The sequence below is a fragment of the Emydura macquarii genome, unplaced genomic scaffold, assembly GCF_026122565.2.
Source record: "Emydura macquarii macquarii isolate MOO-44397 ecotype Brisbane River unplaced genomic scaffold, CSIRO-AGI_Emac_v2 contig_1253, whole genome shotgun sequence".
NCBI classification, from domain to species: domain Eukaryota; kingdom Metazoa; phylum Chordata; order Testudines; family Chelidae; genus Emydura; species Emydura macquarii.
In genome coordinates this window covers 11,643,220-11,671,172 of record NW_027131390.1, presented here as the reverse complement: position 1 = coordinate 11,671,172, position 27,953 = coordinate 11,643,220, and the positions used below count along the sequence as shown (strand labels likewise).

Here is a 27,953-nt window from a genome sequence, read left to right as displayed (position 1 = left end):
GTTCTCTTCAATCACAAAATCAGCATGGAGGCAGTGAGACACAAACCAACCTTTGTAAGGAAATTGAAGGCTGTTTTGATAACCTGTCCTTTTAAAACAGTAAATAAAAAAAATTCTTCATGAAACAGAGTGTACAGTAGGAGAGAACAATCCCATGGAATGAGCACAGTATTGGGAGCCAGGAGTTCCTGAGTGCTGATTACTGTGGTTTTATAGTCCAAACTGAGCTAGAGCGGTGATGGGATTTGCTAATGCTCATACATTCATGCAGTTTAAGGGTCATCAGGTCACCTAGGTCTGACCTTTTATTTATATAATATATACATAGATTTTTTTTTAACTATCACAGGGCACTAAACACCAACCACCCACCACACTTAGACTGAAGTATTATAGCCCTGAAGGGACTAGAGGGCCTAGAACACTTGACAGAACAAGAGAGATCAAGGCACGCCAGCGCATAAGGGCCCTGCAATGGGGCATAGGGTTTAAGCCAGCGGTTCTCAACCTTTTTTCCCCCCCGAGTACCACTCGGGCCAGGTACAGTCAGGTCAAGTACCACTTGACCCGACTGTACCCGACCCGAGTACCACTTGGGAAAAAAAAGGGAGGGGACTTGCAGCAGGGTTTCGCAGCGGCGGCAGCAGGGATTTCCAGCGGGGTTTCGTGGCGGAAACAATACCCGCCGCCTAAACCCTTCCGCCATTTCCCCATTTTCGGCACCAGAGTTTCGCAAGGGTGGGTGGGACGGCCCATCCGGCGGCGGCGGATTCAGCGCCACGCGTACCACCCAGCCCTCCGGTAAGTACCACCGGTGGTACGCAAACCGCTGGTTTAAGCAAATTACTTCCCATTTATGTCAATTTCCCCACAACCCTTGCCATGTTGAGTGATCTTGGACAAGTCACTGTGCTCCTTTGCCTTCGTTTTCTCATCTGTAAACTGGGAATAATAAATATTAAGCACATTAAGTGCTCACTTTTAACTCTGTCTGTACAGTTTTGAACATGGGAAGTATTAGGTACTAATCATTAATTATTTTTCATCCGCTAATAAGACAGCAGCAGTTTTAATTGCTCACTGTTTGAATGTTGTGAGGATTCTTATTAAAATATTATTGAATGAATAGCAAATTAAACTTTGAGGCAATACAGCAAACTGAACACATGCCTACATTAAGCCAAGTTTGTAGTGGACCTACTTTACTGGGCCTGCACATTTTGTGACTCATCTCATTTGCATGAGAAAAAACCAGTGCCTGTGTATGAAAAAAGTCACGTCCAATATTTGCATGGAGAGCGTGTGCGCATCCACACATACATTCATAAGCTAGCCTTACTCTACCCTCAAATACACATATACAGGTCCCCGGAAATCAACAGATGAATTCACCTATCTTATGCCAGAATTTGGCCCACTTTGTGTAGTCGTCCTTTGGGGATGGGAGAGTTACTCGACAGAGGAAAGTATCTGTCCTTAGAGTATAAATGAATGTCAGGATCTCTAGAGACTCTTGTTATAACCCCGCCCTCAGAAAAACTTCCCTATTCAATCCCTAGGAAATAAATGGAACTTAAGTAACTTTCCTGCATGGGGGGGTGTTGTGTCTGATTCAGTGTCCACTGCAGCCAATGAGAATTTTCCCACTGGCTGCAGTGGGGAGCAGACCTTACAAGTGTCATAGATTCAGTTAAGTTTTCTCTGTCTTTATAATTTCTTGTTATCAGACAGATCAAGAGGGTAAAGAACACAAATTTTAATTAGTAACCACACTATCCACAGAGACTTTGCCCATACAACAGTTATTAGTACGACTAGATACACATACAGGCTGACTGGACTATGAAATTTTTTATCTTGAACAGGACAACGTGAACTGGAAAAAAAATTAAAATATGTCAATGTCAGAGGTAGCAGAATAATACTGCTTTTCAATTGAGTTTAATTTCACTTCAAGTTCATTACAGTGCAAGAAAAAAAAGGATGCTTTACAAAAAATGGAATATACAAGCCCCCAAAAGTTTGTAAAACCATGACATTGTTTTTGCTACAGTGCTGCTCTGTAAATCTGTGTTCCTCAAATCTGGTGTAAAGAATTAAAAAGGCATGTGGGGAGGAGGTTGGGCTTAGCAGGGAAGAAATACAGGCACTTCTATTTTAAGGTTATTTTAGACCTTATGAAACTCTCAGACATGAGTTAATCCTTCTTGACATGATAAGCCCTCAGTTGTACATCAAGGTGTCTACCTGCCAGTGCAGTACTGACTACAGGGATGTGAACTGTAGACTGTGCTAGCTTGTGCTCTAACTGATCCTATGTGCTCTGCTGGTGTGAACTAAGTAGTACTTAGTCCTGATACATCTTCTAGTTCACACGAGCAGGGTCTATCTAGTTAGTGCTGCTCTAGTCCTGTTTCAAACAGGACTAAGTACTACTTAGTTCACACCAGCAGAGTACATAGGATCTGTTAGAGCACAAGTTAGCATACTCCCAGTTCACATCCCTATAGTCAGTACTGCACTGTCCTGTAGACAAGACCTCAGTGTAATAGTTTAGCTTGTTTATCATCAGCCATTTAATAATTTAATCCTGTATTCAACATGGTTTCTTGTATATGGACAGTATTTATTCTGCAAATCTTTGCAGAGTATTTCATTTACCAAGAAGGTACTTTTCTGCATTTTTCCTGATCTTGCAGTCCTTGCAGGCTTGATCCAATCTCTAATGAAAGTCCATGTGAATCTATTGACACGATAGATATTGTATTAGACCCTAAGTGCATATAATTCCCATTAAGTCTTGCACATAAAGGAACCGTAGACTCAACAGTTAGTTATATATATGCAAAATGCTTATTTTCACAAAGGAGTTGTGATTCACTCCCCCCATTATCCTCCAAACAACAATACATTGAAAAAACGCTTTGCCCTCATTAATTAGCTTATACACTGGTAAAATTCCAGTATAATAGAGAAGTTACTGTGTGACCATCTCTAAAATATAAAACAGTTTATAAACTCTAACATCTATACCTCACTATATATAATGGATTGAATCAGACCCAGTAAATACAAATCTGTCAAACTCCATTTTTACCAAGATTTTAATCTTTGGATCAACAAATTTGTGGTTCAAATAGCAGAGAAATCCCAGCTGTCACTAAGAGCAAATTAAAAAAATAGTAAAAAAAAAAAAAAAAAAAAAAAAAAGCAGGGAGAGTTGGACGGGACCCAGTGCTATCACCACACAGCTAACCAGGTCTGACTTCCGAAAGGGTCTGCTGAACCTTCTGCTTGATTCTGTACTCATCAGTTTTACGCTGGTGTAATTCCATTGCCTTCAGTGGAGTTGCTTCAGATTTACACTTATGTCAATGAGATCAGAATCAGGCTCTATCTACTCAATTCAGTTCTCACCCATAGTTTCTTGTAGTCAAGACTGAGCTGGTCAAGAGAAAAAAATACTGTATTTTTTCTCTCATTCATATATTTTCCCATAATCATTTTTGGTTAGTTAGACAAAGTAGCATACAAAGCAGGAAGGAGTCATTTAGCTTGAGTCTGCCTTGACCTTAGTGTCATGGAAAAATATAATTCACTGAAGAAACATGACATGAATATCAGAGGAGGGTGCATGTGTATATCATTAACACACAGGAATGTGGCATATGACATGACTAACATTAAGTTATTTATTTTCATGCATTTGCACGAATCACTTCTCCTCACAAATGGTGAAGGTCCCAAATGAACAAAATCACCATATTAAACAAGTGTAAATAAATCAAACTTTCAGGAAACCCATGCTAGCTTTGTGCTATGGCTTGCCCTCTGATGCTGGTATGGTGGATGGCTTTCATTTATCTGTAGTTTGATCTTTTTCCTCTCAGCTGATTGTCATTATTAGGGACCAATCAAACTCCCCCCTGAAATAGAACTTTTACTGTTGACTTCACAGCTGTTGAATTGAGCTTCAGTGGAAATTTAACTAGCAAAAAGGCTACATATTGTTTAAACCCTCAAAAGGGGGGCTAAATGGGATTTAAATGGACTTGCTTACACAAGGGTGAATTTTACCCTACACTGTTAAAGAACTATGAACCCAATCCTGTATTTGGTGTGCAGTCAAAAAAACTCCCACTGATCAATATTTTGGGTGCACAGGTAACAGGACTGAAGTCGTATGTTTTTATTCTACACTAGGCCAATAAGCCTAGTTATGGGGACAACTTGATGGCTGGAATATTAGAAGCCAAGTTTACTTAGATTAGTATACTGTTTGATCAATGTAGTGTATGAAATTTAAGTGAAGGTACTGCTAAAGGCATTTTTTCACAAGATGCCAAATTTACAGTGTATCATGTGCTCATTATAATAAAAAAAAAAAAAGCACTACACAGTGGTGTAACTAGAAACTGGTGGGTGTTACAATTAACTCCAAGAGTTGAAACTTGGTTTCAACTCACCTGAGGCTGATGGAAAGGACAATGCCTACTTTTAAATTCCACCAGTCAAGTGTCATTAAAGGACTCTCCCTAGTTATCTGTGAAACAAAGACATGAATCCATGGAACAGAAATTCTGGCATGCCAACGAGAGAGCAATAAAATCAGTGAGAAAGCAGCCTAAAAATACAAGAGATCCTTAGACTGAATCTTGTTCCCATGGATGTGAGGGCCAAAAGCACCCACTGACTTCTATGGGAGCGGGACTGGGCTCTTAAGTTGTACATTACTAATACAGAAATGGCTTAGGGCAGAATTGCATTTAATGTGACTTCTCATGGTTTTTATTTGCAGGTGAACTCATTCTTTGCTAAGTGACTCATCTGTTTTCTTCCTTGTGAAGACAGATGCCATAGCAGACACCAGCCACCATGCATTTTACTGTTAAACTGGTGTACACAATACATATATAGGGCTTCTGATTTTTGGTTTTGACACAGATAAAACACCCCAATAAAAAAGAAAAGAAATTGGTGTTTATCCAATAAACACTGGAAACAGTTTCACAATTTGTGTTGACTTCACCCCTTCCACAGTGCAATTTATTTATATAGGGGATGTCCCTGCTCCTTGGCTTAAGGATTTGCCAACAAAAAGCAGTAATATGAACTATGGGGAGCATGATTTCTGAAGTTCACTAACGTGTTGCACATTAAATGGTCTGTGTAGACCTGAGTTATTCACACAAAAGGTTCCCTACTGTCCTGTAATGTAATGCTGTTTGAAACACTACTAAGAGACAAGCCCAATTTTTGAAGACCTACACAGAACTCAAAACTTGCTGAAAACAAAAACGCCAATAAGTGAAGTTAATAAACCCTCAAAACAGAAGCCCTATGCCTATATTATTCACACAGTGAAGTGGCACTAACAGCATGGAAATGAGTTTCCTGTGGTATTTACAAACTAGCTAAAGCACAAACACAAAATGCACTTTCAATCTGCATCACTAGATTGTCACACATTTCAGTTTTCCATTTGTTTCTGTGGCACTTACGGAAAAGTAGTGTAAAATTTAATAGGGAATGAAAAACAGCATTCTACTGAAACTGGACAGGGTTGTTCATAAGTTACTCTATGAATTATAAAATTGAAAATATTCTCTCAAACCCTAAAATGGTTTTAAAAACCTAAAGGAAAGATGACAATATTCTATTAAATTCTATAGGCATCTTCCAGAAGGGTATAAAATAATAAATACTATTTTGGGCAATAGTAATCATGAATTTTCATCCATCCTACTTGCTCGCCAAAGACAGAAATCCATAGTTTAGAACAGTGTTTCTCAAATAGTGTTCCACGGGCTGAGTTGAAGGGTTCCGCGAAAAAGCGGAACCGCGCCGCCGAAATTAACAGAAATAGTGCACCGTGCAGAACAGCCTAGAGAGCGTGCCACGGAGAAGGGGAAGATTTCCTGGACTTGTCGGCGAAATATAATTGAGAAACTCTAAACTTTAGCAACAAAGACCCAAACCTGCTCCCCTTAAAGTCAATGGCAGAACTCCAATAGACTTTAATGGAAATAAGATCAGACCCAAAATGTTACACAAAGCCACAAAAGATGCAGAAGTAAAACCCACTTATTTGCCCCAGAAGTTTTAACCATTAGCTATGAAGCTGCTCACAGTCCCTCACAGGAGGGATGCAGAGATCAGGGAGGGGCTTGTGACTAATGGAAATTCTAGAGGTTGAATAAATTTGGTTTATTAAAATACCTTCCTTCTTGGGTGCCCTCCTGGAGCCCTACCTAGCAAAATCAAATCATAATAATATTAATTACCAATAGAACAAGCTCTTAACATTTAAGAGGATTGATATCAAAGAGTCAAATATCCTGAAGTGAAATAAATGCCCCTATCTGTAGTTGTCTTTTGTGAAAGGTTGCCTCACACACATCAGCTCAGTGTTTGTTGGTAGCCATGATCCTCTCATAAGAACTCAGATAAATACAATATTTTACTGCAAGTTGCTGCATAGTGCTACTCTTTAAATCTGTGCAAAATTAAGGGCTGGATCCTTCAGTCATCTCTCTGGGCAAACCCCACCTGAAGTTAATTACCCAAAGCCCCAAATCAACAAAACAAGCATTCGCTTAAGTGCTTTGCTTGATTGGGGACCAAGTAAAACAGTAGAATCAAGCTCTAGCCAACAACCATGAGTGAATTATTTCAGACAGAGCCTGCATATTCATGGGTAGCTATCTTGGGGGCAATCCTTCTTAGAATACATAACACTGGAGATAAGTAGAAAAAACATTCAAAGTACTCAAACACAAATGTATTGAAAAATGATCAAAGTAATAGCTTGTGTATTCCTAGTATCTTTTCCCCTAGTCATTCATACATGGTAAGACACCATAAATAAATAGAGCAGCTTACTTTCTGTGTAGAGAATGTACACATAAATAATTACAATATACATCTGGAAACCCCCCCCCAAAAAAAAAAAAAAAAGACATTGTAGTGCAAAATTAAGTGATCAAACAAAAGTCGTGGACAATACACAATTCTATATAAAAACGGAACCATTTGGAATAAAAGACTTTGCAGTTCATTGAAATAATGCATTAACATTATCAGTATTTCTGCTTCACATTAAACTGCACAGATTTCATTTATCTACTACTACAAAAAAAAAAAACCCCAAAAAAACAAACAAAAAAAAAACAAAACAAAAAAAAAAACCACACCCCAAACTTTCAAAAGGTTTATGGCAAACAAGATCACTTATGTTTTGTTCTGTTATATGACACCAATGCTAATAATCTAGCAGTGCAGCAATTGAATACTCGTCTCAAGAAAGTTTAGAGTTCCAAATGGATACTACTGAACAATCTGTGAATATCCTTGGCTCTTTATGCTTTATTTCCTTTGAAAGCAAGACTTCAAATTTGTCCTGCTTTGACACGCAAATCTGTAAGACATTATTGCAGTTTGATATAGTTACAAGAGAAACTCCACAGTCAAGTCAAGTATTGCAAGAGGCTTCACAGGTCTTTCTCAGCATCATCGTGACCTTGTACGGGACATAAACATAAGGACACGTTTGATGCCATTCAAGCGGTCTTTCAGGGATTTCATGGCAAGAAATGGGAGCTGAGCTCTGCTCTCAAGTGGAAGGACAGCAAGGATCCACCAGCACCAGGCAGGCCCATTGGGGTTAGCCTGCAATAGAGAACACCACACATACATTAAGATGCAGAAGCTAAGATTCTGTCAGACTGAAAGAAAAATCTTGGTGTGGAGCAATACATTTTTACTGGCAGTCTCTTAGTAAGAGATGCCTACTATATGGTCCCTTCAAATGCCATTTTAATAGCATCTCGTTAGACAATAGCCTGAAAGAGAAAGTTTACAACCAGATCCTAAACTTTTCTATAATTTGCAGTTGGATTAGACCCATTTTTTATTCTCAGGGAAAGGCTTTTGTCAATCAAAGGCAGTTTTTTTTACACCAAAAACAGTGGTGGTGTACAAAGCTGTCATTCGGCACCTGCTCAACCTGTTGTTGAAACATTCTGTGTTGCCATCCAGGTTGCTTGTGTAAGGTTTCATGAGTCTTATCAGTAAGGGGTAAAGGCTGGGTCTCCCAGGATCACTATGGGTATCTCGGCATTCCCCATTGTAATCTTTTGGTCTGGAAAGAAAGTCTTCGCTTGCAGCTTTTTGTACAGACCAGTGTTCCTGAAGATGCAACCTGAAGATGCGTGTGTCATGCACCTTCCCTGACCAACCCACGTTGATGTCAGTGAAACACTCACGGTGATCCACAAGCATCTACAGTACCAGAGAGAAGTACCCCTTTCTATTGATGCAAGAGGGCAGCTCTCATTCTGGTGTCCTTGCGCCGCACAGAGTTCCATGAAGATGGCTGTGCGCATTCAAAAGTTCTGCAGCCACTGCTGGTCATCCCAGAGCTGCATAATGATGCAATCCCACCACTCAGTGCTTGTTTCACATGCCCAAAACGGGCGGTGCACTGTGTGCAGATGCTCCGTGAATGCAAACCGTAATCCGGCATTGTTTGCATGGCACACAGCAGGTCAGGCGCATCAGATTCCTATTCTGAATGGGAGCTCATGATATATACTGCACGATCAGCCGTGATGTGTTCAGAACACAGACAGCAACAGTGGAGAGCAGTGCAAGCTCCATCTGAAAGGATGGATCCTATGGGCATCCTATGGAAATGGGTCATTGAAAAATGCCACAAAAAGCACTCGGAACGGAAATCATTGCATCATGGGACGTTGAGCCTGCACCCATGATGCACTATGATCCTCTCTGCCTTCCCACAACTCCTAGCGACAAGGTGGTGAGTTGCACAATGGGATAGCTACCCACAATGCACTGCTCTCACTGTCAGTGCTAGAGCACTAACTGTGGACATGCTTCAGCAGCAGGAGTGCTGTGCGAACAGGCACAAGCACTAATTCTAGCGCTTTTTGATCATTGCTGTAACTTGTGTCAACATTCTCTAGTGCAGACAAGGCCGAAGTAATCTTCATGCTAGGTCATTGTGGGCCCAATGCTATGAGGAGTTTGGTATCCTAAGTTCTCGGATACCTGTTATGCTCTTAGTACTGGGAGTGTAGGGTCTCCAGCACCATGCAGTACTGAGTCCTGTAACTCTAGCATCAGGTTTGTCCTGCAGTTGTCTATTTTCCACCTAACTTTGTGATAAATTAATTTACATCGCAAAATGGTGCGCATCCAGTGAAATCAATAGGGATTAATTTGGTCAATATATTTCTCAGCAAGTTAAAAATTAACTATGAATATTGTCTTGCTCAGAGTTACTGCCGCAATAGCTTATGGCAAAATAATTCAGATATGTAACAGTTTTTACAGGATCAACGAAGATGATTAATATTTTCTTCAACAAATTAGAAAATTCTCCTTGGTTTCAGTGTGTGATTGCCAATGCTCCTGTAATCAATAAAAACAATATGACCTCTATTCCTGGATAAATATAAAAATCACATACCTGTGGGTCAGGATCCTTAGTTGGCATTGGACCAAAATGACTGAGAATTCGACTCTTGAGTGCTTGTTTGAGTGAGTTAAACCACATATAAGCCTGATCATATACAGAATCATGCAGAGCAAGTAACTCAGCATAGTCCTCTCCTTGCACCTGGAGTTAACACACAGAGAAAAAGGGTGAGGCTGGAGTTAATTCAGTTTACATTTTCAAAAGGCACTACACACATTCTTAATTCTTTCGAGAACTCTAGGGCAGATCCTGAAAGTTTGGTCTTGAGTTTATTTTTCTGGAAAATATCTTAATCACAGTTTATCTCCACCTTTGTCATCACCCCTATATTCTAAAACAAAATCCATTTTCAGAACAAAATGTTTGTCAGGCTAAATCCAACCACCACTTACGTATATTTAACTGAAACATTGGTCCCCAAATGGTTTGTGTTGAGGTCTTTTTATATGAAGACTCTTTGGGGCAGGAACCGTCTTCCTATAGTACAGTATGGGTTTGTACAGCACCTAACACATTTTGGGTGTGTGTTATAGAATCTCTCAATAAGAGTGTACTTTAAACTATTAGGCACAATGGTCCCAAATCTTGCTCCCACTAATGTGAATTTGGTCATTGATTTTAGTAGGAATAGGGCTTGATCCAATCTGATTACTGTACAAAGCAGCCTTAAAGTATCCTATCAGGAGGCATGGCAAGATCCCATCCCGATAAACATGTTTTTTTATAAAAATAAGAACTCTAGGAAAATAATCTTAGGTAAACTCACCTTTTGATCCTCAATGTACTCGATATCTGCTGTGTTGTATCCATCACGCTGGCTGTGCTCGATCACCTTAAACCTCCTTTTGCCAATGCTGTCTACAACAGAGCGACCATCAGCAAAGAATTCAACATTTCTTATCTCCAGAATGCAGCCATAATCAGCAAACCTATTTAACCAGAACAAAAGCAAATAAACTGGCTGTATTCTTTCCAGCCTCAGTTCTGTAGATCTATTGTACAGCCACTCCAGTAGAATACAAAAATATATTTATCAGGGTCAATTTAGTGCTATTTACAACAACATTACTTTTTTTTTTATTATTCTCCGTCAGATTACACAACACTGGTTTTCAAAACTATCTGACCAGTTGAACATCCAACACCATTATTGTAAGGTTGACTTTTCTACGTTCTCTAAAATAGAGGTGCTCAGTTGGCTTCATTTGAAATTTGGCGTGTCTCAGGAAGGTGCACAGTAGACTTTGTGACCTAGAATTGGCTCTCCAGACCCCCTAGCCCAAATGACCCAAAACTCCCCTCCTCCACACCAATAGCCATTTTTCAAAAAGCATCTAGGTGGGGTTCTTTTGCATACAGAGCTAGAGATCAAACTATTAACATGATGCAGGTCAAAATGGTCTCAGTTTTACTCAAGGTAGTGCACAGCCCCTACTAAATCTTTGGGGGACCCAAATTGAGAACAGCATTTAAGAAAATGTACTTTTAACAGCACACATGCACCAATACAGAAAGGTATGCCTCATGGGGCACAGGGTAGAGTTAATGATCCAAATGTGGGGTCCTTTGACCGAGGGGATCCAAGGCCTCAAAAAACAAAAAGCACATACAAAACAACCCACCAAAAAACAAAAAACAAACAGTTTCCTTCTACTACCTTGTTCTGTTAAATTGAGACTTGCTAATGGCTGGATGAATCCTAGAGCTTGCTAATTGAAGGGTGAGTTCACAACCATCAGTCAGCATAAGCTAGAGATCAAACTATTAACATGATGCGGGTCAAACTGGTCTCAGTTTTACTCAAGGTAGTGCATGGCACTACTAAATCTAGTGCTATTAATCACAAGCCCCACATCTAAAGACAAAAAGAGATGTGGACTGAGTGGCCAGAGATGACTGCGATTTGTGAGTAACGGGTGGCAATTTTATTTTGTGGGGGAATGTAATCAAAGTCTGGGGGGGAGGGAGATGGGACGGGACATTAAACAGGTGAATGCTTCCTGGGAGGAGATGGCTCTTGGGGAGTTAAGGAATTGGGTAATAGATGAAGGGTTTGGGGCTGCAACAAGGGAAGGTTTATGGGGAGACTGATTAATGGGGATGGGTAATAAACAGCTAGTTCAAGGCTTGCCTGGGAAAATTTGTTTTTCACTAGCCGCTGGGCAAGGGGTTGGGTCAAGTAGTTACTGGGGCAGATTAGCGTGTGTATTTCTTTGGAAACAGCACAGAGGTTAGGAACGGACAGTGCAGGCATCATGTTTTGTTCACTCTGCATCCTCTAACCAGTGACTGAAGACTGATCTACTGGGCATTGTGGTGATTCACTCGGGCAGAAATAATCCGGGCCTTATTCCTGCTGTACATCTTATACTGCATCACAGATACATGGCCAGGAGCTAGGATAATTTTCTTCCGAGTTTTGTCCTTGAATAGTGTTCGATGGAATCCTGCGGGTGAGTGAATGGGATGTAATAAAGGAGGTGAGGAACTTGCACATTTTGGCAACTGTGGGGTTGGCAAAGTAAAAGGCATGTGTAGTCACAGGGCATATTGGGGCATTGCTGAAAAGTGGCAGGTTTATGGTTGCCTGGGTAACCTTAACTGGGCATTTCCTGGTTTTCAGAAGTTTTGAGTATTGCTCAACATTGTGCAAGGGGACGACATACTACGAAGCAACTTCCTTTCTGTTAATGTTTTTGCCATTACGTTTTAGAATACTGAGAATTTCTTGTGCAGTGGAATCTCTTATGTAACCACAACACTGTACTATCGGAACTGTTCTAGAATAGCAACTCACTTTCTATTATTTAATTTACATTTCAAAAGCAAAGAACTTCAAATGTTCAGTGAAAACTCTATGGCCTGTAAGATTGAGGACAGTAAGAACTACGGCAGGACAATGAAATCTATGAAGAAAAATGTATCAAACATTATAGTAAGCTTTGTAACTCCTATATTCATCATTCATATAAGATTGTGATATTTCATACAAAGCATGCCATGTAAAATATCATATGGAAGTTCATGATCTGCTGAAACCCACTGTTCTGTCATAACATGTATATCATTAGTGTGCAGGAAGATACGAGATTTTGCTCTATGATTAGTTCCAGAGGAGTAACCGTGTTAGTCTGTATACAGGAAAAACAAACAACGAGAGTCCTGTAGCACTTTAAAGACTAACAAATTTAATTTCTGCAGGCATAAGCTTTCGTGGGCTGCAATCCATTTCGTCAGGGTATGCCTCTGCACACTGGTGGCTAAGTGATTACAGCACCTGGAGGGGTTTGCTGTTTGTCACTGGCAAAGCAATGAGACAGCCCAGGCTGGAAAGTTAAGGGGGCACAGCGGTCCCACAGTTCCAGGTTGTACCCAAGGGGTCCCCGTCACACCATCATTGGAGATTTTTAAGAGCAGGTTGGACAGACACCTGTCAGGGATGATCTAGATAATACTTAGTCCCCTGCACTCAAGGCAGGGCTAAACTAGACAACTTCTCAAGGTCTCTTTCCGTCCTACGATTTTATGTCTATATGACCCGATGACAGTTTCTTTTGATAGTAAAATTAGTTAGCATTCCAGCTTAGCTGGCGGCACAAAAGAAAGAAATTTAAAACTAGTAAGAAAATACTTTCTCTCAAGCCATATCTAATAAAGTTCTGTGACCCTCTGCCACATATTACTGGAGCCAATAACTTAGTGGGATTAAATATTGGAATGAATAATATCTGTAGTTACATTAGATAAGATTATATCCCATTTTTTACCCTATCTTCACACTGCAATACATGAGCCCACCATTAAGCAACATTTTCAGGAAGAAACATCTTCCCCTTTTCTTCCCCCACCCCCGGCCTGTTATTCCACAGTTGTCCATCATGGGGCTTTCAACACCTTCCTCTGAGGCAGCTGGTACAGAGGCAGGCTACTGAACTAAACATATCTTTGGTCTGCTCTAGGAAAACTGCCACCACTGGCGTGCACCTGCTCACTCACCCCTTGACAGGATCGCCAATACACATTCCAAATTGTTTGGTGCCAGTCTCCATGCATCTTCGAATCATCAGTCGATAACATGGCTCAAAGATGTGCAGAGGGCAAGGGACTGTAGGATACGCCATTGTGCAGACAAATATGGGAACATTCTTATTTAAGCTGTAAGAAAAAAAAAACCAAACACCTGCTACATTTAGGAAAACATGCCATCTTCCAGACAGCATTAGAGAGGTACAAACCACAGACACATTTTATGCAGTATAATGCAATTTTGAGATGTTAGCAAGATAAGGCATCCTCTAAGTGCTTTACAATAATATTAAATAGCAATCAAGATTTCTATATTATACAAAGGCTGGTAACTATTTTTGCTTTCATCTTTCCAGATAATGGTAATTGATATTCCATTATAATTAATGGAACTATTTTTTTTTTTAGTTATTCTTCCAGCAAAGCCAGAAAGTTATCACCTCATCTTTCTAGGTTGCTTTTCAGCTCAGATGTTCCTCAATTCTCCCCCTTTCCCATACAAAGGTTTCCAGCCCTGGTGTACTGGTGAACCGCGCTCATCTTATGGAATTCCACTTCCAGCCACTGAGACATGTGCCAACGTCAACAGAAAGCAATGTCATTGCAATGCACCTCAGATTACTGGCCTGGATTTCCTCTTGTTTTCAAATACAATTTGAAACCAAATTATAAACCAGAGTCTGCTACCAGATATACACACGACTTAACTTCAAGATAGCCTGCCTTCTTGAATCATGTAATACAGAGCAAGTTCCTTTATCAGTACCATAGGACATGTTCCAAAGTGAAAGGAGCCATTCAGTAGTTAGTTAAACTACTTTTAAAGAAGAAAAAAAACCAAAAAAAACAGCCCACACAAACTGATTTCATACTTGGAAAGCTCTGCAATTTCCTCTTCATAAACCTTTCTTCTCTCCGTGAGTTCCTCTGGAAGATACTTCGCTATTAACTCCTCCATCAGTACAGTTTTGCAATATTTCCTCAAAGCCAAGCACTGCAAGAAGAAGGCATAACTGAGCAGTTATCAAACAATCTAAAGAAATGTCTGCCGTGCTAAATTTCACTAAAGCCTCCTCCAATGTAGCCTTTTAATTGTATTTTGTCACGTCCATTGTAAATGGAAATGGTTTCTAATCCATTTCTCACCTTGCTTTCTGACCTGCTTGTGACAATCAAGGTCCCAACACCCCAGGAGGAGAAAATGGGGTCTGGACTCCAAATTAGCAATTTAATGAACTGATTCTGTACAATATTATTGTACTATAAGAGTGCATTGAGTATTATCTTTTTACTAAAGCCAGTGAGACACTGATGATTAATGTTCTTGTGGGATGTATGTACAGTTAACACATCAAGTGTTACGTGGCTGTGCTGGAAATGTGTCCGGACCAAACAATCCAAGTACAACTTGGACCAAGGAATCTAAGTACAACTGATAAAGAGGTCTGCCCTAGACAAAAGAATATATATTGGCCAGTCTGCCTGCATCAAGCTCTGTAAGCCAGAGACAATTAAAGTACATTAGCACTTAAGGTAAACAAAGTAATCAAGCCAACAGAGCCAATTAACATGAGAATGAAAAAGGGTCATGGCACCTGCACCCTGAGGAACAAGCAGCAGGGGTTACTTTTCAAAAAACAAATTTCAGAGGCTCTCTCAACTATAAGAAGCAGGATGCCAAAATTATTTCCCTCCCCCCCCTCCCCCCAACCCCCAATCACCTAGGGGATAAAGGGAAAGCAGCATCCTTTGAGTGTATGAAAAGTGGATCCTGGGAGGCAAGAGTAGCTGGAAACTGACTATAAGTGAGAAACCTGCTTAGACAAAGATTGCAACTTGCTGAAATTAAGTTTTAGTCACTAGGAAGTATGTTTTGTTTTACTTGTAAGCAGATGTATCTCTTCTATTCTTTCTTATCACTTAAATATCTGTTCTTTGTCAACGAACAGGCTCTTGTTTTATTATAAAAACATCTCAGTGCTATGCTTCAAACTGAAGGGGAAACGCCTCAACTAAACTGGCATGCACCAGTGTGTCCTGTCTCTTTGGAGGCAGCAAACTTGACAAGCGCCTGTGAGGTTCCAGTGAGAAGGACTAGACACCGCAGGAGAGATGGTTGGGGGGGAAGATTTGGAACTGGATGGGATGTTGGGGTCACCCTGCAAAGGTGAACCAGGCTGGCGGAAGCCAGGGTGAAGCCACTGTGCTGTGAGCAGGCTCCTAGTGTCAGGGCTCTGAGCTGTACCCAGGGTTACAGGGTAGGCAGTGATCACCTCTCCCTACAATACTTGTGAAGACCTGGGAAGGGCACAGTGATTTTTGAGAAGACTGTTCAGCAAGGGGTTTAGTGAAGCAATATAGGAACAGCATTACAAGACAATGTCCTACATGAACTTTATGCAGTGAATTGATGTCCTGGGGAATTCCACGCCCGGAGCTTGCAGGATTGGGCCTCTATTATTCCTGTGCTTGGTATGGATAACCTACCCAGACAGTAACTAAAAAAACCAAAAAGGAACTACCATGTCACTTTTTTGGGGGCTGGCCATTCCTTATAGCTCTCGTATTTCCCAAAGACACAGCAGAAATGTCTGGATAGATGAGGAGCTTCAGCTTCATTATTTCATTCACAGTGGAAAAATTGAGTGAATAATTTATAGTTTCCTGTCTTTTACATTTATTCACTCAGAAGACAACTTTCCCTACTGATTTAGTCTGTGTCTCACATAATATTTTATATATTGATGTGTTTCCCATGGAGCTTGAAATTAACTTTACTCATTGTATTGACTTTTGGTTGATGCAGCAGCAAGTAAACACTAGTGCCATATACATAACTTATCACAGAGCCAGAAAAGGGAACAAAATATTATTGAATAGACTTTACGGAAACCCTAGCTACTCTCTTCCCCTCTCCACTACAATTAAAAATCGTTAGTCCCTGGGAATTTACCAGGGCTAAGCATTTTGAAAACCCTCCCCTTGAAATTTTTATATAAAACTTTTAAATAATTGCAAGTATGCATTCCTTCAAAAGACAAAGAGCAAGAATTGAACAGTAAACCAAACAGAAGAAGAAAGCATATCAAATCCTATCAGTGAAGGCCACAAATTTAATTTTAATCCTGGTAAAAATTAGCACCTAAGGTACTTGACAGTATCCTTTCAAGGCATGAATTATTAACATAACTGAAAAAGTTCAAGTGGACCATTGACAAGTAACATCTTAGCCCGGTCGTGTGCGCCACATGAGCTGACCAGGCAGTCCTGCTGACCTCAATGTGCATCTACCCACACTGAGCTCAGAGCTGGATCAGGGCTTTGGATCTTAAGCGTTTAAACATGTTACACTTATGCAATAAACAGCAGGATCTTATTCAGGGGACAAGGCAGTATGACACATTTATTATGTAGAGAAAATATTTTAAAAACCAAATGCCACACACACACAGTTCTGCAGGAAGGATATAATTACTAGCCTTTGTGTTGCTCGAATCACTGGCCAGGTGACTCAGACACAAGGATGGAGCCAGGCTCTGTCGGTCACGAAACGATGCTTCTTGGGGTTTGCAGAACGAGCCTAAAGTCCAAGTTTCTTTACCCCATTTTTATACTTATTTTTATTTGGGTCTATGGATTTTGTTATCTTAGATAGTTTTTTTGTTTGATGTAATTGTTAATTACGTTGGATATTGCAAGTATGACAGCTTTTTTATTATTTTTTTATTTTTGTTTTATATTTTATATTTCAAATACGTATCCATGGTCCAGGCCTGCTCTGGTTCAGGCCTACATCACAGTGCCAGGGCCTACAAACACATAAGACTACGTGAGCTCTCTGAGCTTTAGCAACACGTTTAAAAAGGTTTCTTCCCCAAATCACATGGGATTTACCAATGGATTTCTGAAAATCGCTCTAATTCCCCCCTCCCCTCCAGTTTATGCCAATTAAATTCATGCATCATTACCTCAGAAAGACCTTCTTTGCACAGGGGACATTTTGGGTTGTGATCTAGGCATCTTTCGAGACATTTCAGGCAGAAGGTGTGCCCACAAGGTGTGGTGACAGGTTCATAAAAAAGCCTGGAATGGAACAAACAACAAAAAAGCGACAATATCGTGTAGCAAGGATAAGATAAAAGGCTACTTCCTAACAGCTTCTTTTCACATCTATTCAGTTACAGTTCTGCACACTTGAGTCAGAAATTTGTTTCTCATTTTTCATGGCTTTTGTATTTATTCGGCTAAGGAACTTTGCTATTGCCAGTATAACAAAGAAGGCACTGAAATCCTGGCTCCACTGAGGGAGTTTTGCCACTGATTTCTGTTTGAGCAAGATTTCACTCATGCTACGGTGATGAACAACAGTAACATAAAATAATAAGATATGTTTTTCAAATTAAACTAAGGACTGATTAAAAATAAGGCCCTGATCTTGCAAACCCTAACTCACATGGGTAAAGTTAAGCATAAGTAACTGTTTGCAGTTTTGGGACCTATATGATTAATAAAACAGAAATATATTATTGTTACCATATCTACCACTGGAGAATTTAATTTCGTGTGAATTGATTACATGGCTTGTAACTTCCAACTGAATGTTCTCCCACAAAATAAAGGCACATTAGATTCATATTTCATCGAAGCATTGTACACACTGTAATTCTGCTTTTCAAATTTGTCATCATTTCTGGCTAAATCCATTGGAAGACTACACAATTCTAAAGAGATCATTTTTTTTTTAGGATGCTCATCAGCTAGGAAAGGAGGGATAATATTACCAAAATCTCTTTATAAACATTAAACTAGAAATGAGAATTCAAAACCAACTACTTTTGATCTTAAACAAATACTCCATATGTTGTAAGGCCTCATAAGTAATTATATCAAACTAAATAATATAAAAGTTCACTTTATTAAATTAAAGGTAATTTTTAAAAGAAAAACTTTTTTCCAAGAAGGTAAATCTGGGTGCTACTGTCCATGCATAAAAGTATAAAACTTATAATTTCAGACTTATTTTTTCAACATGCAAAGTACATTTAAGAACATACTGACTCTTAACGAAATAGCAATAGCCAGTTTATTGTCATTAGTTGCTATAAATACAGATATTAGTGAGGGAGCATATAAAGGAATATTTAAAATCCCGTTGATTGTTCAATGAGCAGAAGCTTTGCTGCATAATATTACTTGTTTTGTTTCAAAATAGTTCTAAAATATCTTTCAGTAAGTGTTTGTTTGCATATTTAATCATCTTATGATTTACTTGGACCAGTGGTTCTCAACCCATGGCTGCCTGCAGCCCTTTCAACACGCAGCCGCGGCCCACGTGACATCCTTAGGGCCATAGAGGCAGTATATATGTTGTGTGGATGTGGCCCATATAACAGAGCTGCAAATTGGAGATGGCTATATGGAGACCGATTTCTTGCGATCGCATGAAAAGTGCAGTATGACAACAGCAACAATATTCATCCCTCCTCGGAAATACCTGCTCACTTCCCAGCAAACACAGAATCATAGAAATGTAGGGCTGGAAGGGACCTTGAGATATCATCTAATCCAGCCACTGGGTTAAGGCAGAACCTAATATACCTCATCCTTAGCAATTTGTCCATGTTTCCACTTTTGTAGGGTTCCTTTTTTATTTTTAGGACATAAAAGAGCGCCTGATGGAGCCCTATTGGCCTCTTACTATTCTTTCTATCTTTTTCTTTCTTTCACATCAGGACAGCTTTTGCTCTTGCAGCCTTAATATTGCCTTAATATTGTCTCTTCAAAAACAGCTCTCCAGATCGGTTTTCCCTTATAGAAAGAGAACCTTACCTACCAGTTCAAGTTTGTAAAAAGCCTGCTTATTTGAAGTCTTTGTCCTTATTCTGCTGCTCACTCCTTCCTTTTCTTAGGAGTAATGAAATCTATCATGTCATGATCACTTTAATCCAAATTGCCTTTAGATTTGCAACCAATTCCTCCCTGTTAACAGAATCAAGTCTAAATCAAGGCTGTCCTGGTTACGTCTCCTCCACCTTCTGAAACAAGAAATTGTCCCAAGAATTTATTGGAAATTGGTGTTTTGACATATTACTTTTTAAAACAGATGTCTGGGTAGTTAAAGTCCCCCACTTCTAGCAGGTCTTCTGTTTTGGATAATTATCTGTTCTAGAAATGCCTTATCTACCTCCTCTTCCTGATTTGATGGTCTATTGGAGAGCTCTACCATGACAGCAGCCCTGTTTTTATCTTCACCCAGAGACTTTAATCTAGTATGCCTCTCACCTCTTTCTAGAGGAGTGCATACATTCTTGATGTATAACGCATAATTCATCCCTTATCCATTTGTCCTACCTGAGCAAGCTGTACCCCCACATCAATACTCCAGTCATGAGATTCATTCCATCAAGTGTGATGCCCATTAAAGCACAATTTAGCTAATGTACTTCACACTTGCATTTCTCCCTACGTAATCCCCATATTGTTTGCATGTGTGTATAAATGTCTACAATATTGAAGCAGATCCCTCCACTGTTTTTCCTCTTGTAATTTTCTATTCTTCACCTCTTCCCAATATCTAGCCCTATTAAGGTTGCCTTTGTTATATACTTACCTGCGGGCTTTTGTCACCTGCCCCCTTTGAACCTAGTTTAAAGCCCTCCTGGCTAGGTTGGCAAGAGCTCCACAGGTGCTCTTCTTGGTTAGGTGGATCATCTCTTCCCAGCAGTCCTTCCTGGAACAGCATCCCATGGTTGAGGAAGCCAAAGCCCTCGCCTTAATGCCACCTGTGCAGCCATGCATTCATCTCTAGGGTGCCTGTGTCTCTGCTGGGGCACTTCTCATCCATCCTCCCAGTTGAGGGTACCACTGTCTGCGCCCCCAGCTCTTTCACCTCACTTCCAGAGCCCTGTCGTTGCTGCTGAGCTGCTCAGGGACACCTGGCAGTATCATTAATGCCCACATGAATGAGCAGCATAAGACAGAGAAGTTGCTGAGGCTCATCTGACCACTGTGATATCTCAGATGCAGACTCTGAGCAGGCCACACACCTGTGTTTTTGCTCACATGCTCAAGGTCTAACTGATCATCATATGTGGAGTCAGGAAGAAATTCCCCCCCCCCAGGTCAGATAGCAGTGACCTTGGAGGGGTGGGGATGGGGGTTCACCTTCCTCTGCAGCAAGGTGTCTGGGTCACTTGCTGGGATTATCTGTGTGTAACTCATTCCCCCCCATGAATTCCAAGGCCAGAAGGGACCATTGTGATCATCAAGTCTGACCTCCCGTATAACACAGGCCATAGAACTTCCCCAGAATAATTCCCAGAGCAGGGCTTTTAGAAAAACATCCAACCTTAATTTAAAAATTGTCAGTGGATGGACCATCCACCGTGACCTTTGGTGAGTTGTTCCAGTGATTAGTTATCCTCACTGTTAAAAATGTACACCTTTTTTCCAAGTCGAATTTGTCTAGCTTCAACTACCAGCCACTGAAGCATGTTATAGCTTTCTCTGCTTGACTGAAAAGCCCATTATGAAATATTTGTTCTCCTCTTAACCTTTTCCTTGCGAAGCTAAATAGACTGTGCTCTTTGCATCTATCACTGTAAGGCAGGTTTTCTAATTCTTTAATCATTCTCCTCTGCACCCTCTCCAATTTATCAACATCCTCCTTGAATTGTTGACACCAGAACCAGACACACACATTCCACATTAGTGCCAAACAGAGGTAAAATAACCTTTCCACGCCTACTCAGGATTCCCATTTATGCATCCCAGGATCACATTAGCTCTTTTGGCCACAGCATTGCACTGGGAGCTCATGTTCTACTAATTATCCACACTAAGTTCCCCAAAACTTTTTCCAGAGTCACTGCTTCCCAGCATAGAATCCCTCATTTACATAAATATGGCCTACACTTTATTCCTCGATGTATACATGTACATTTAGCTGTATTGAAACACATACTGTTCACTTATGCTCATCTTACCAAGTGTTGCAGATTGCTTCGCATCAGCTACAGTATGACTTTTCATTATTTACTAATCCCCCAATTTTTTCAGGCACCTGCAAACTTTATCAGGGATGATTTTATATTTTCTTGCAGGTCATTGATAAAAAAAAATGTTAAATAGCATAGGGCTGAAAACAGATCTCTGGGAACCCCACTAGAAACACACCTATTTCCTATTTCCAATTACATTTTGAGTAAGCCAGTTTTTAATCCATTTAACATGTGCCATGTTAATTTTACAGGATGGCACAAAAATATTTGCAGGCTTTTCAGTCAAAAGAATGAAGCAAATCCAAATTTCTGCAGGCATGCATGCCCAGGAAAAAAACAAACCCCAAAACCAAACAATTCATTTAAAAGCTAAAATCTAATAGGAGATTAATCCAGAACACAGCTAACTGGTTTTGTGGATTTTTTTCCTGGAGTGTGACTGTGTACCTGCCAGAACCCTGAAAAGTCAACTCCAGTACATTTCTCAACTCCTCATCCTTATGGTCACATTTCAAAGTAATCATCCTAACTGAGAACTGATTAAGTAACTACTGAAATTACACAAACTGACATACCTGTGAAAGGTGCTTAAACTTTATAATGAACATTAGAATTGTGTGCAGGAAATGTATTCAGTTTTACTATATATATTTTAACAAAATCATTTTAAATCAGGTTGTTCTACGAGAACTAGATTAACCTCTTGTACCTGAACTCTTTTCATCTGCAGTCTACACTTGCTTTCTTATTGACCTATAGTAGATAAAGCTTAAAAGCCTTGTATGTTGCAACACTGTCATGCACTGGCTTGAAGACATGTCATTTGGAAGAATATTTTACTGTGTATTTCTAAATGTTAGTTTGACAGAGAGGTAAATACATCTGCCCACGTTTAGAGGAACATACAACACCAATAATAAAGCTGATGTGTTAGGCAACCCCCATTTTCATGCTCAAGTTAGAAGCATCTCCAAGGAAAAAAAAAATCAGTGATATTTAACTGTGTATAGAATGATGAGCAAGTGTATATTGCTCCTGTGTTAATCAAAATAAGTCAGCACAGGTAACCTAAGCACTAGAGACACACAAAGGACTTCTAGTCACTTATAAGGCCTTTACTATTACAACACACTACTTTTCTACACAGTGACACTATTTTACATCAAATAAAGTATCTTCATAGAAATTAACTTTTCAAATATTTCAAGCATAATATACATACATGGCCTATGTCTTAAATTAACTGCAAGGTACTAAGTGTGGACTTCCACATAGTGGCTGGTAAGAAGAAATCGTTCAGGTATGTTCACTAATCTACTTAACCTTGACATGATGGGTCTTTTGCCAAAATTGTCATTGGTTCGGGGCACATCAAAAGCTTTCAGACCCAGTCCCATTCACAGCCACTTTTCAGAACCAAATAACTAGAAAGGAGGGGGGAAAAAAATCCAACCCCTAAACAAACAGCTTCCACATGATAGAAAAATAAGGGAATAAATTAATTAGGGAATGCTGTAGAATAGAGATCAGTGAAAAGCAGCTTCAACATAAAAACAAAACATTCATTAGAAAATAATGCGTACCTCATACACAAAGAACAATCCAGGTCAGATGGGTCCGCAAATTCAAATGGAACTCTGTGTCCAGCACTAGATCCCTTGGCATCAATTGTATCTATTTATAATTATAAAAAACATATTAGAATACAGAGCTGGACACAGCCAGCCATATTAGAATGGTTTAAAATTCAGAGAGACTGTTTTATTGTGTGTTCACAAACAGCATCTGATTTTTAACATTAGGATTATGTGCAAACACCAAATTCAGCCTGACCATAAGCGGGCACAACAGGATTGAATTTGGTTTTTTATTAAACAGTGCATGTCACAACAATGTTGTCATTGTTGGAAATATATTAAAGGCCAGATTCTCCTGTCACACTACTGTAAATCCATTGAGTGGAGGAAGAATCAGGCCCAAACACTTCCATGATCTCAGTGATGGCATGAACAAACAATATTCATGCTTAGGAAGTATGAATAAAGCAAGTCAAAATGTTCTGAATTTAATTAATTAACTGTACTATTACTATTGACAGAGTGCCATAACTGTACACAGCACGGACACTTCTCATGACTCAAGGCTCAACTGGTAAACAAGGGCTTGGCCCAATCTCTTTTGTCCTCATTCTAGATTTATTAGTGCAGTTACTTTCACAGAGGAAGGGGCATTCTCTGAAGGGCCACAGCAGTTAAAGCCCTGACTAGAATCCATAATGATTAGGAGAGATAATGAAAGTCAAATTTAGAGCCCAGCCCCGCACTCTTTACCTACTCAAAATTCCAGCTAGAATTAAGGATCCAACTCCACATTCCTTATTCAGGCAAAATTCCCACTGATTTCACAGCACTGGGTCAGCCCCCAATTTTATTAAACATTTACCTTTCTTCATGAGTTTGCAGGGCACCTCAGCATTTCTCATCTCCTCAGAGCAGTGCTTTCTCTTCAAAAGGCTACATTTCTCAGAAATGAGAAGGGCAGACTCGGGGGTGGAGATGTGTTTGTTCTCATCTGAGCAGCCTTTTTTACTTTCTATCATTTGAATGGATTTTCTCAGACTGCCACAGTCAGTCATTTTTTGTTCTTCCTGAGCAGGGAAACCCTTTTTCTGTTCCACATTTACCTGTGCAAAAAAAGAGAGCGTTGTACATCAGGACTACTGTTCTCTAGCTTGGTGAATTCTGCAGCCCACTTTGTAAGAGATCCCCTCTCACACACCCACTATCCTGCCCAGCTCTCAAAAGTTGTCATATTGTGGATCACCAGGAAGGGCTCTGCAAACCAATGGACCACAATTTGAGAACCACTGTGTCAGGGCTTTATTTCAGTAAAAATCCCACCTTCCTACAATACACAACAAAACGAGCACACCACCAGTGTTGCTATTATCACCCTTCATTTAGAGGAGTCTATAACTTAGCCATGATATTTGATTCAGGCAGTAATTTGGTAAAGTCTCACCCTGTAAAAGTCATCCCCTGAAGTATGGAAAAATTCATTCGACTGATTTTAAGTTAAGAGTGAAAAATATTTTAACTAGTTGGTTTAACACTGCTGGTTTAAAAGACATATGTTCTTTATTCTAAGGGAGGAGTATGAGAATGCACAGAACAACTAATAAAAGTAGTAGTACATATAAGAGGCTGCTTCAGGGAGACTGATCTCTTATTCAATAACTAAAATGAGCTCCTAGTTCTTGTGTTTATAGCAGTCACAATATCCTGGACAACAGGTCATAAATTAAAGAAATTTTACTGCATTATCCTCAATCCCACTGTTGCCATATAACAGCCTGTTAGCAACCATTACATAGGACAATGCCTACCAGATTGCCAAACCAAATGGAGAGACTGATTCCCCTGGTGAATAGGGACGTAGATTCAGATGGCTCATGGTCCATGACCATCAGTGACTATGGTACATGGTCAGGCAGGGTGTAGGGGTTTAATTGTCTCCTCTTCTCCAAAATGACCTACCTCAGTCAGGAATGGTGATTTGAAAGGGTGGGAGGGGGGGGCACCTTTCAGGAGACTTAGGGGTGCACTTGAGCAGAGCTATGCAAAAGCCACCATTTAGTCTGCCGGAGTTGTGAATTCTCTCAGGAAAGCTTTCCACCTCAGAGTTTCAGGTTTGAGCGAACTAAAGATAATCCCCAGCCAACCCCTGGATCCAAAGGTCCACAAATATTAGTGAACTCTGGATCAAAAGCCAACCTTGTGGCTGGCCCATATCCTTATATTGGCAAAGGCCCCATTATCTCCAGTCTGAATACTCCTGAACTTTTGGATCTGAATCCAGGGATGAATTTGCTCACTGGCCTATCACCAATTATGGGCCAAACCAAAACCCTTGATCTGAACACCTTCCTAACTTTGGGACATCTGGATCCGAACTTTACAACTCAGGCCCATTTCTGCTGCAAACCACGTAGTAGATCTAGAATTTCTGTTAACAACGGGCCCAATAGGTAAAGGGATTAATACGGACAAGCAAGAAAGTAGTATCCAGTCCATAAAAGAATAAAGCATTTTTTGAAGTCCAACACCCTTCCTTCTTTTTATTCATCACTGAAGCTGAATCCAGTAAATCAGTTTGCTGCATCTTTTCAATCCCCAAAATGGTCTTTAGAGCTCATCTGTATTAAATATTCTGATTCTCAGCAAAAACAATCTGGGAAAATGTATTATTCAATGTCACATACAGCACAGCAAAATTAAGAACCACACATCAGAGTTTAGCTTTACCTTGAGCAACCTTTGTAGGTTATGGCTGGTGTCTGCAGATCCCACTGAATTTAGAAGGTTCCCCTTTAATCTAGAGTGAGGTGACAACAACTGCAGGATATCGGGTAAGTGTTCCTGAGCATTTCCCGGGATGGGTGAAAATAAACTAAGTAGAAGCTGTGATATAAAACAGAAAACTTCACTACTTAGTTCTTCCCTTGCAATCGCTAAAGGGAAAGTGGGTACGGTTAGGAAAGGGATGGCTGACAGTTGCAAAGTCACTCAAGAAGCTCTGAACAACTAATAAGATATACAGTGAACTCAAAAGGAACAAACAAAAGCTGGTGTGATGCAGGCTCAGAACAAGCAAGAGTCATTTTCAGAATTAGATGTGCTGATACGTCAACTGGTTTGTTCTTTCGGACACCACCACTGACACACATATGAATGATGTTCTACAGTCTGCAGAGTTCTATAAAACCATGTCTGCAGCTACTGCCTGAGGAATTTGATACAAGTTTATGCTATGCACCCTGAACTCCCACTGAAGTCATTGGGAATTGAGGGCACTAACCATCTCGCAGGTCCAGGCCTAATCAAATTTTTCTTATGGTACAAATAATGGGTGTGTCAAGAAAGAAAAATTGAGACAGTGACAAAAAGCTGCAGGCATGAAAAACATGCAATGGCTTCACATCAACAGAAAACAAATGAATTTAAAATCCACTAGCAAATTGTTAGCCATTAGCACAGTGCAACTCACTGACTGCATTAAAAAAGAAGAATTCCATGTGTTTTAAAAGACTGCAATAGTTTCACTGTACTCCAGGCCTGGGTCCTGCAACGCTTACATACGTCTGTTGAGCACATGACATATTAACAATCAATCTATGGTCCTGTTAAAATCAAAGAGGGACTCCTCTTGTGAATAAGACTGCAGGATTTAACCCTCAATGTCAAAACTAATTTCAATTAAGATGGTCAATTACAATGAGCAGAATGCCAAATTTTCACTTGAAGGACTTTCACAAAGAGTGGCAATGTCACTGTTATGCAATCTTGGAAATAATCAATAGAACACTACCATTGGATTCACTCTGTAGCGGACAGAAAGAGTAGTTTATCTTCATGAGCCTATTGCTTAGAAATTAACAACATTCTTGGATAAGGATACTTTGAGCCTGAATTTAGAAACGTATCAGTTCATTACATCTTGTTCTAGCCCACAGGAAGATAACATTACTACAAAAATGATGCATGAATCAATGACAATGCATGAGACTGCACTTTGGGAAAGGAACATGCTGGAAATTCAGGAAAGGGGGGAGAAGCCACAGAAACGGCTACCATCAGTCACACAATTTAAAAATAAGACTGCAAGACAAATGCCCAGACAATACCGTGTCAACAGTTATCCCCATCAATCGCACTTACATTAGCAATTCCACTCATTGTGCTTTTCGAAAATGCCTCCTGTTGTGGTACTCCACTGAACAGCCCTTTTCCTCAGTCCAAACCCTCCCAGTCCACTAAACCACAGCCAAACTGGGCCATGAACACTTTCTCACAATCAGAGCTATGTTTGTTTTCACTGCAGGGGCCACTACTGAAGTTATAATTTATATAAGATTGCGTGTCCCAGCAAGGATTACTTTCAACCACAGAGTGTCAAGCATACATACACAAACCCTAAGGTAAGTGCTAATATCTGGAACAATTATCAAACGTATGTACAGTAGGATTAGCAACCTTGGCAGCAGCTCTTTCGAGAGAAAGGGAACAGACAGCTGCATACTGTAGCTAAGGTCTTGTCTACACTACCATTTATGCCAGCAAAACTTTTGCCACTTGGGGTGTGAAAAAAACATCCCTCCTCCACCGAGCAACGTAAGTTTTGCCAGCATAAGTGCTGTGTGGACAGTGCTATGTTGGCAGGAGACACTCTCCTGTTGACATAATGCAGCTACACACGCGCGCTTACAGTGGCACAGCTGTACCAATACAGCTGTGCTGCTGTAAGTTTTAAGCGTAGACTAGCCCTTAGTTTGCTACTGAAGAGGCTCATTATAGATCTGTCACATTGCCCATTTATTGTTAATTATGAGCAACCTTTTGAAACAGTTTTTAAAGAAAGACTCTTCCTTT

General features: G+C 40.0%; 1 protein-coding gene across 2 annotated transcripts in view; it reads right to left on the bottom strand.

The window, feature by feature from the left end:
* Positions 1-1,904: 1,904 nt before the first annotated feature.
* LONRF3 (LON peptidase N-terminal domain and ring finger 3) overlaps positions 1,905-27,953 on the bottom strand; it is a 30,436-nt gene continuing 4,387 nt past the window's right edge. Inside the window, exons 4-12 of one of the 2 annotated variants that reach the window (XM_067548151.1) lie at positions 25,830-25,985; positions 23,968-24,208; positions 23,109-23,199; positions 17,494-17,608; positions 14,398-14,519; positions 13,496-13,654; positions 10,266-10,428; positions 9,491-9,640; positions 1,905-7,668 (exon numbers count right to left, since the gene is read on the bottom strand). In XM_067548151.1, coding sequence (XP_067404252.1) covers positions 7,510-7,668; positions 9,491-9,640; positions 10,266-10,428; positions 13,496-13,654; positions 14,398-14,519; positions 17,494-17,608; positions 23,109-23,199; positions 23,968-24,208; positions 25,830-25,985 — 1,356 coding nt within the window. In that variant the 3' untranslated portion in view covers positions 1,905-7,509. The remainder of the gene's footprint in view (positions 7,669-9,490; positions 9,641-10,265; positions 10,429-13,495; positions 13,655-14,397; positions 14,520-17,493; positions 17,609-23,108; positions 23,200-23,967; positions 24,209-25,829; positions 25,986-27,953) is intronic. The other variant, XM_067548152.1, reaches the window with a different exon arrangement.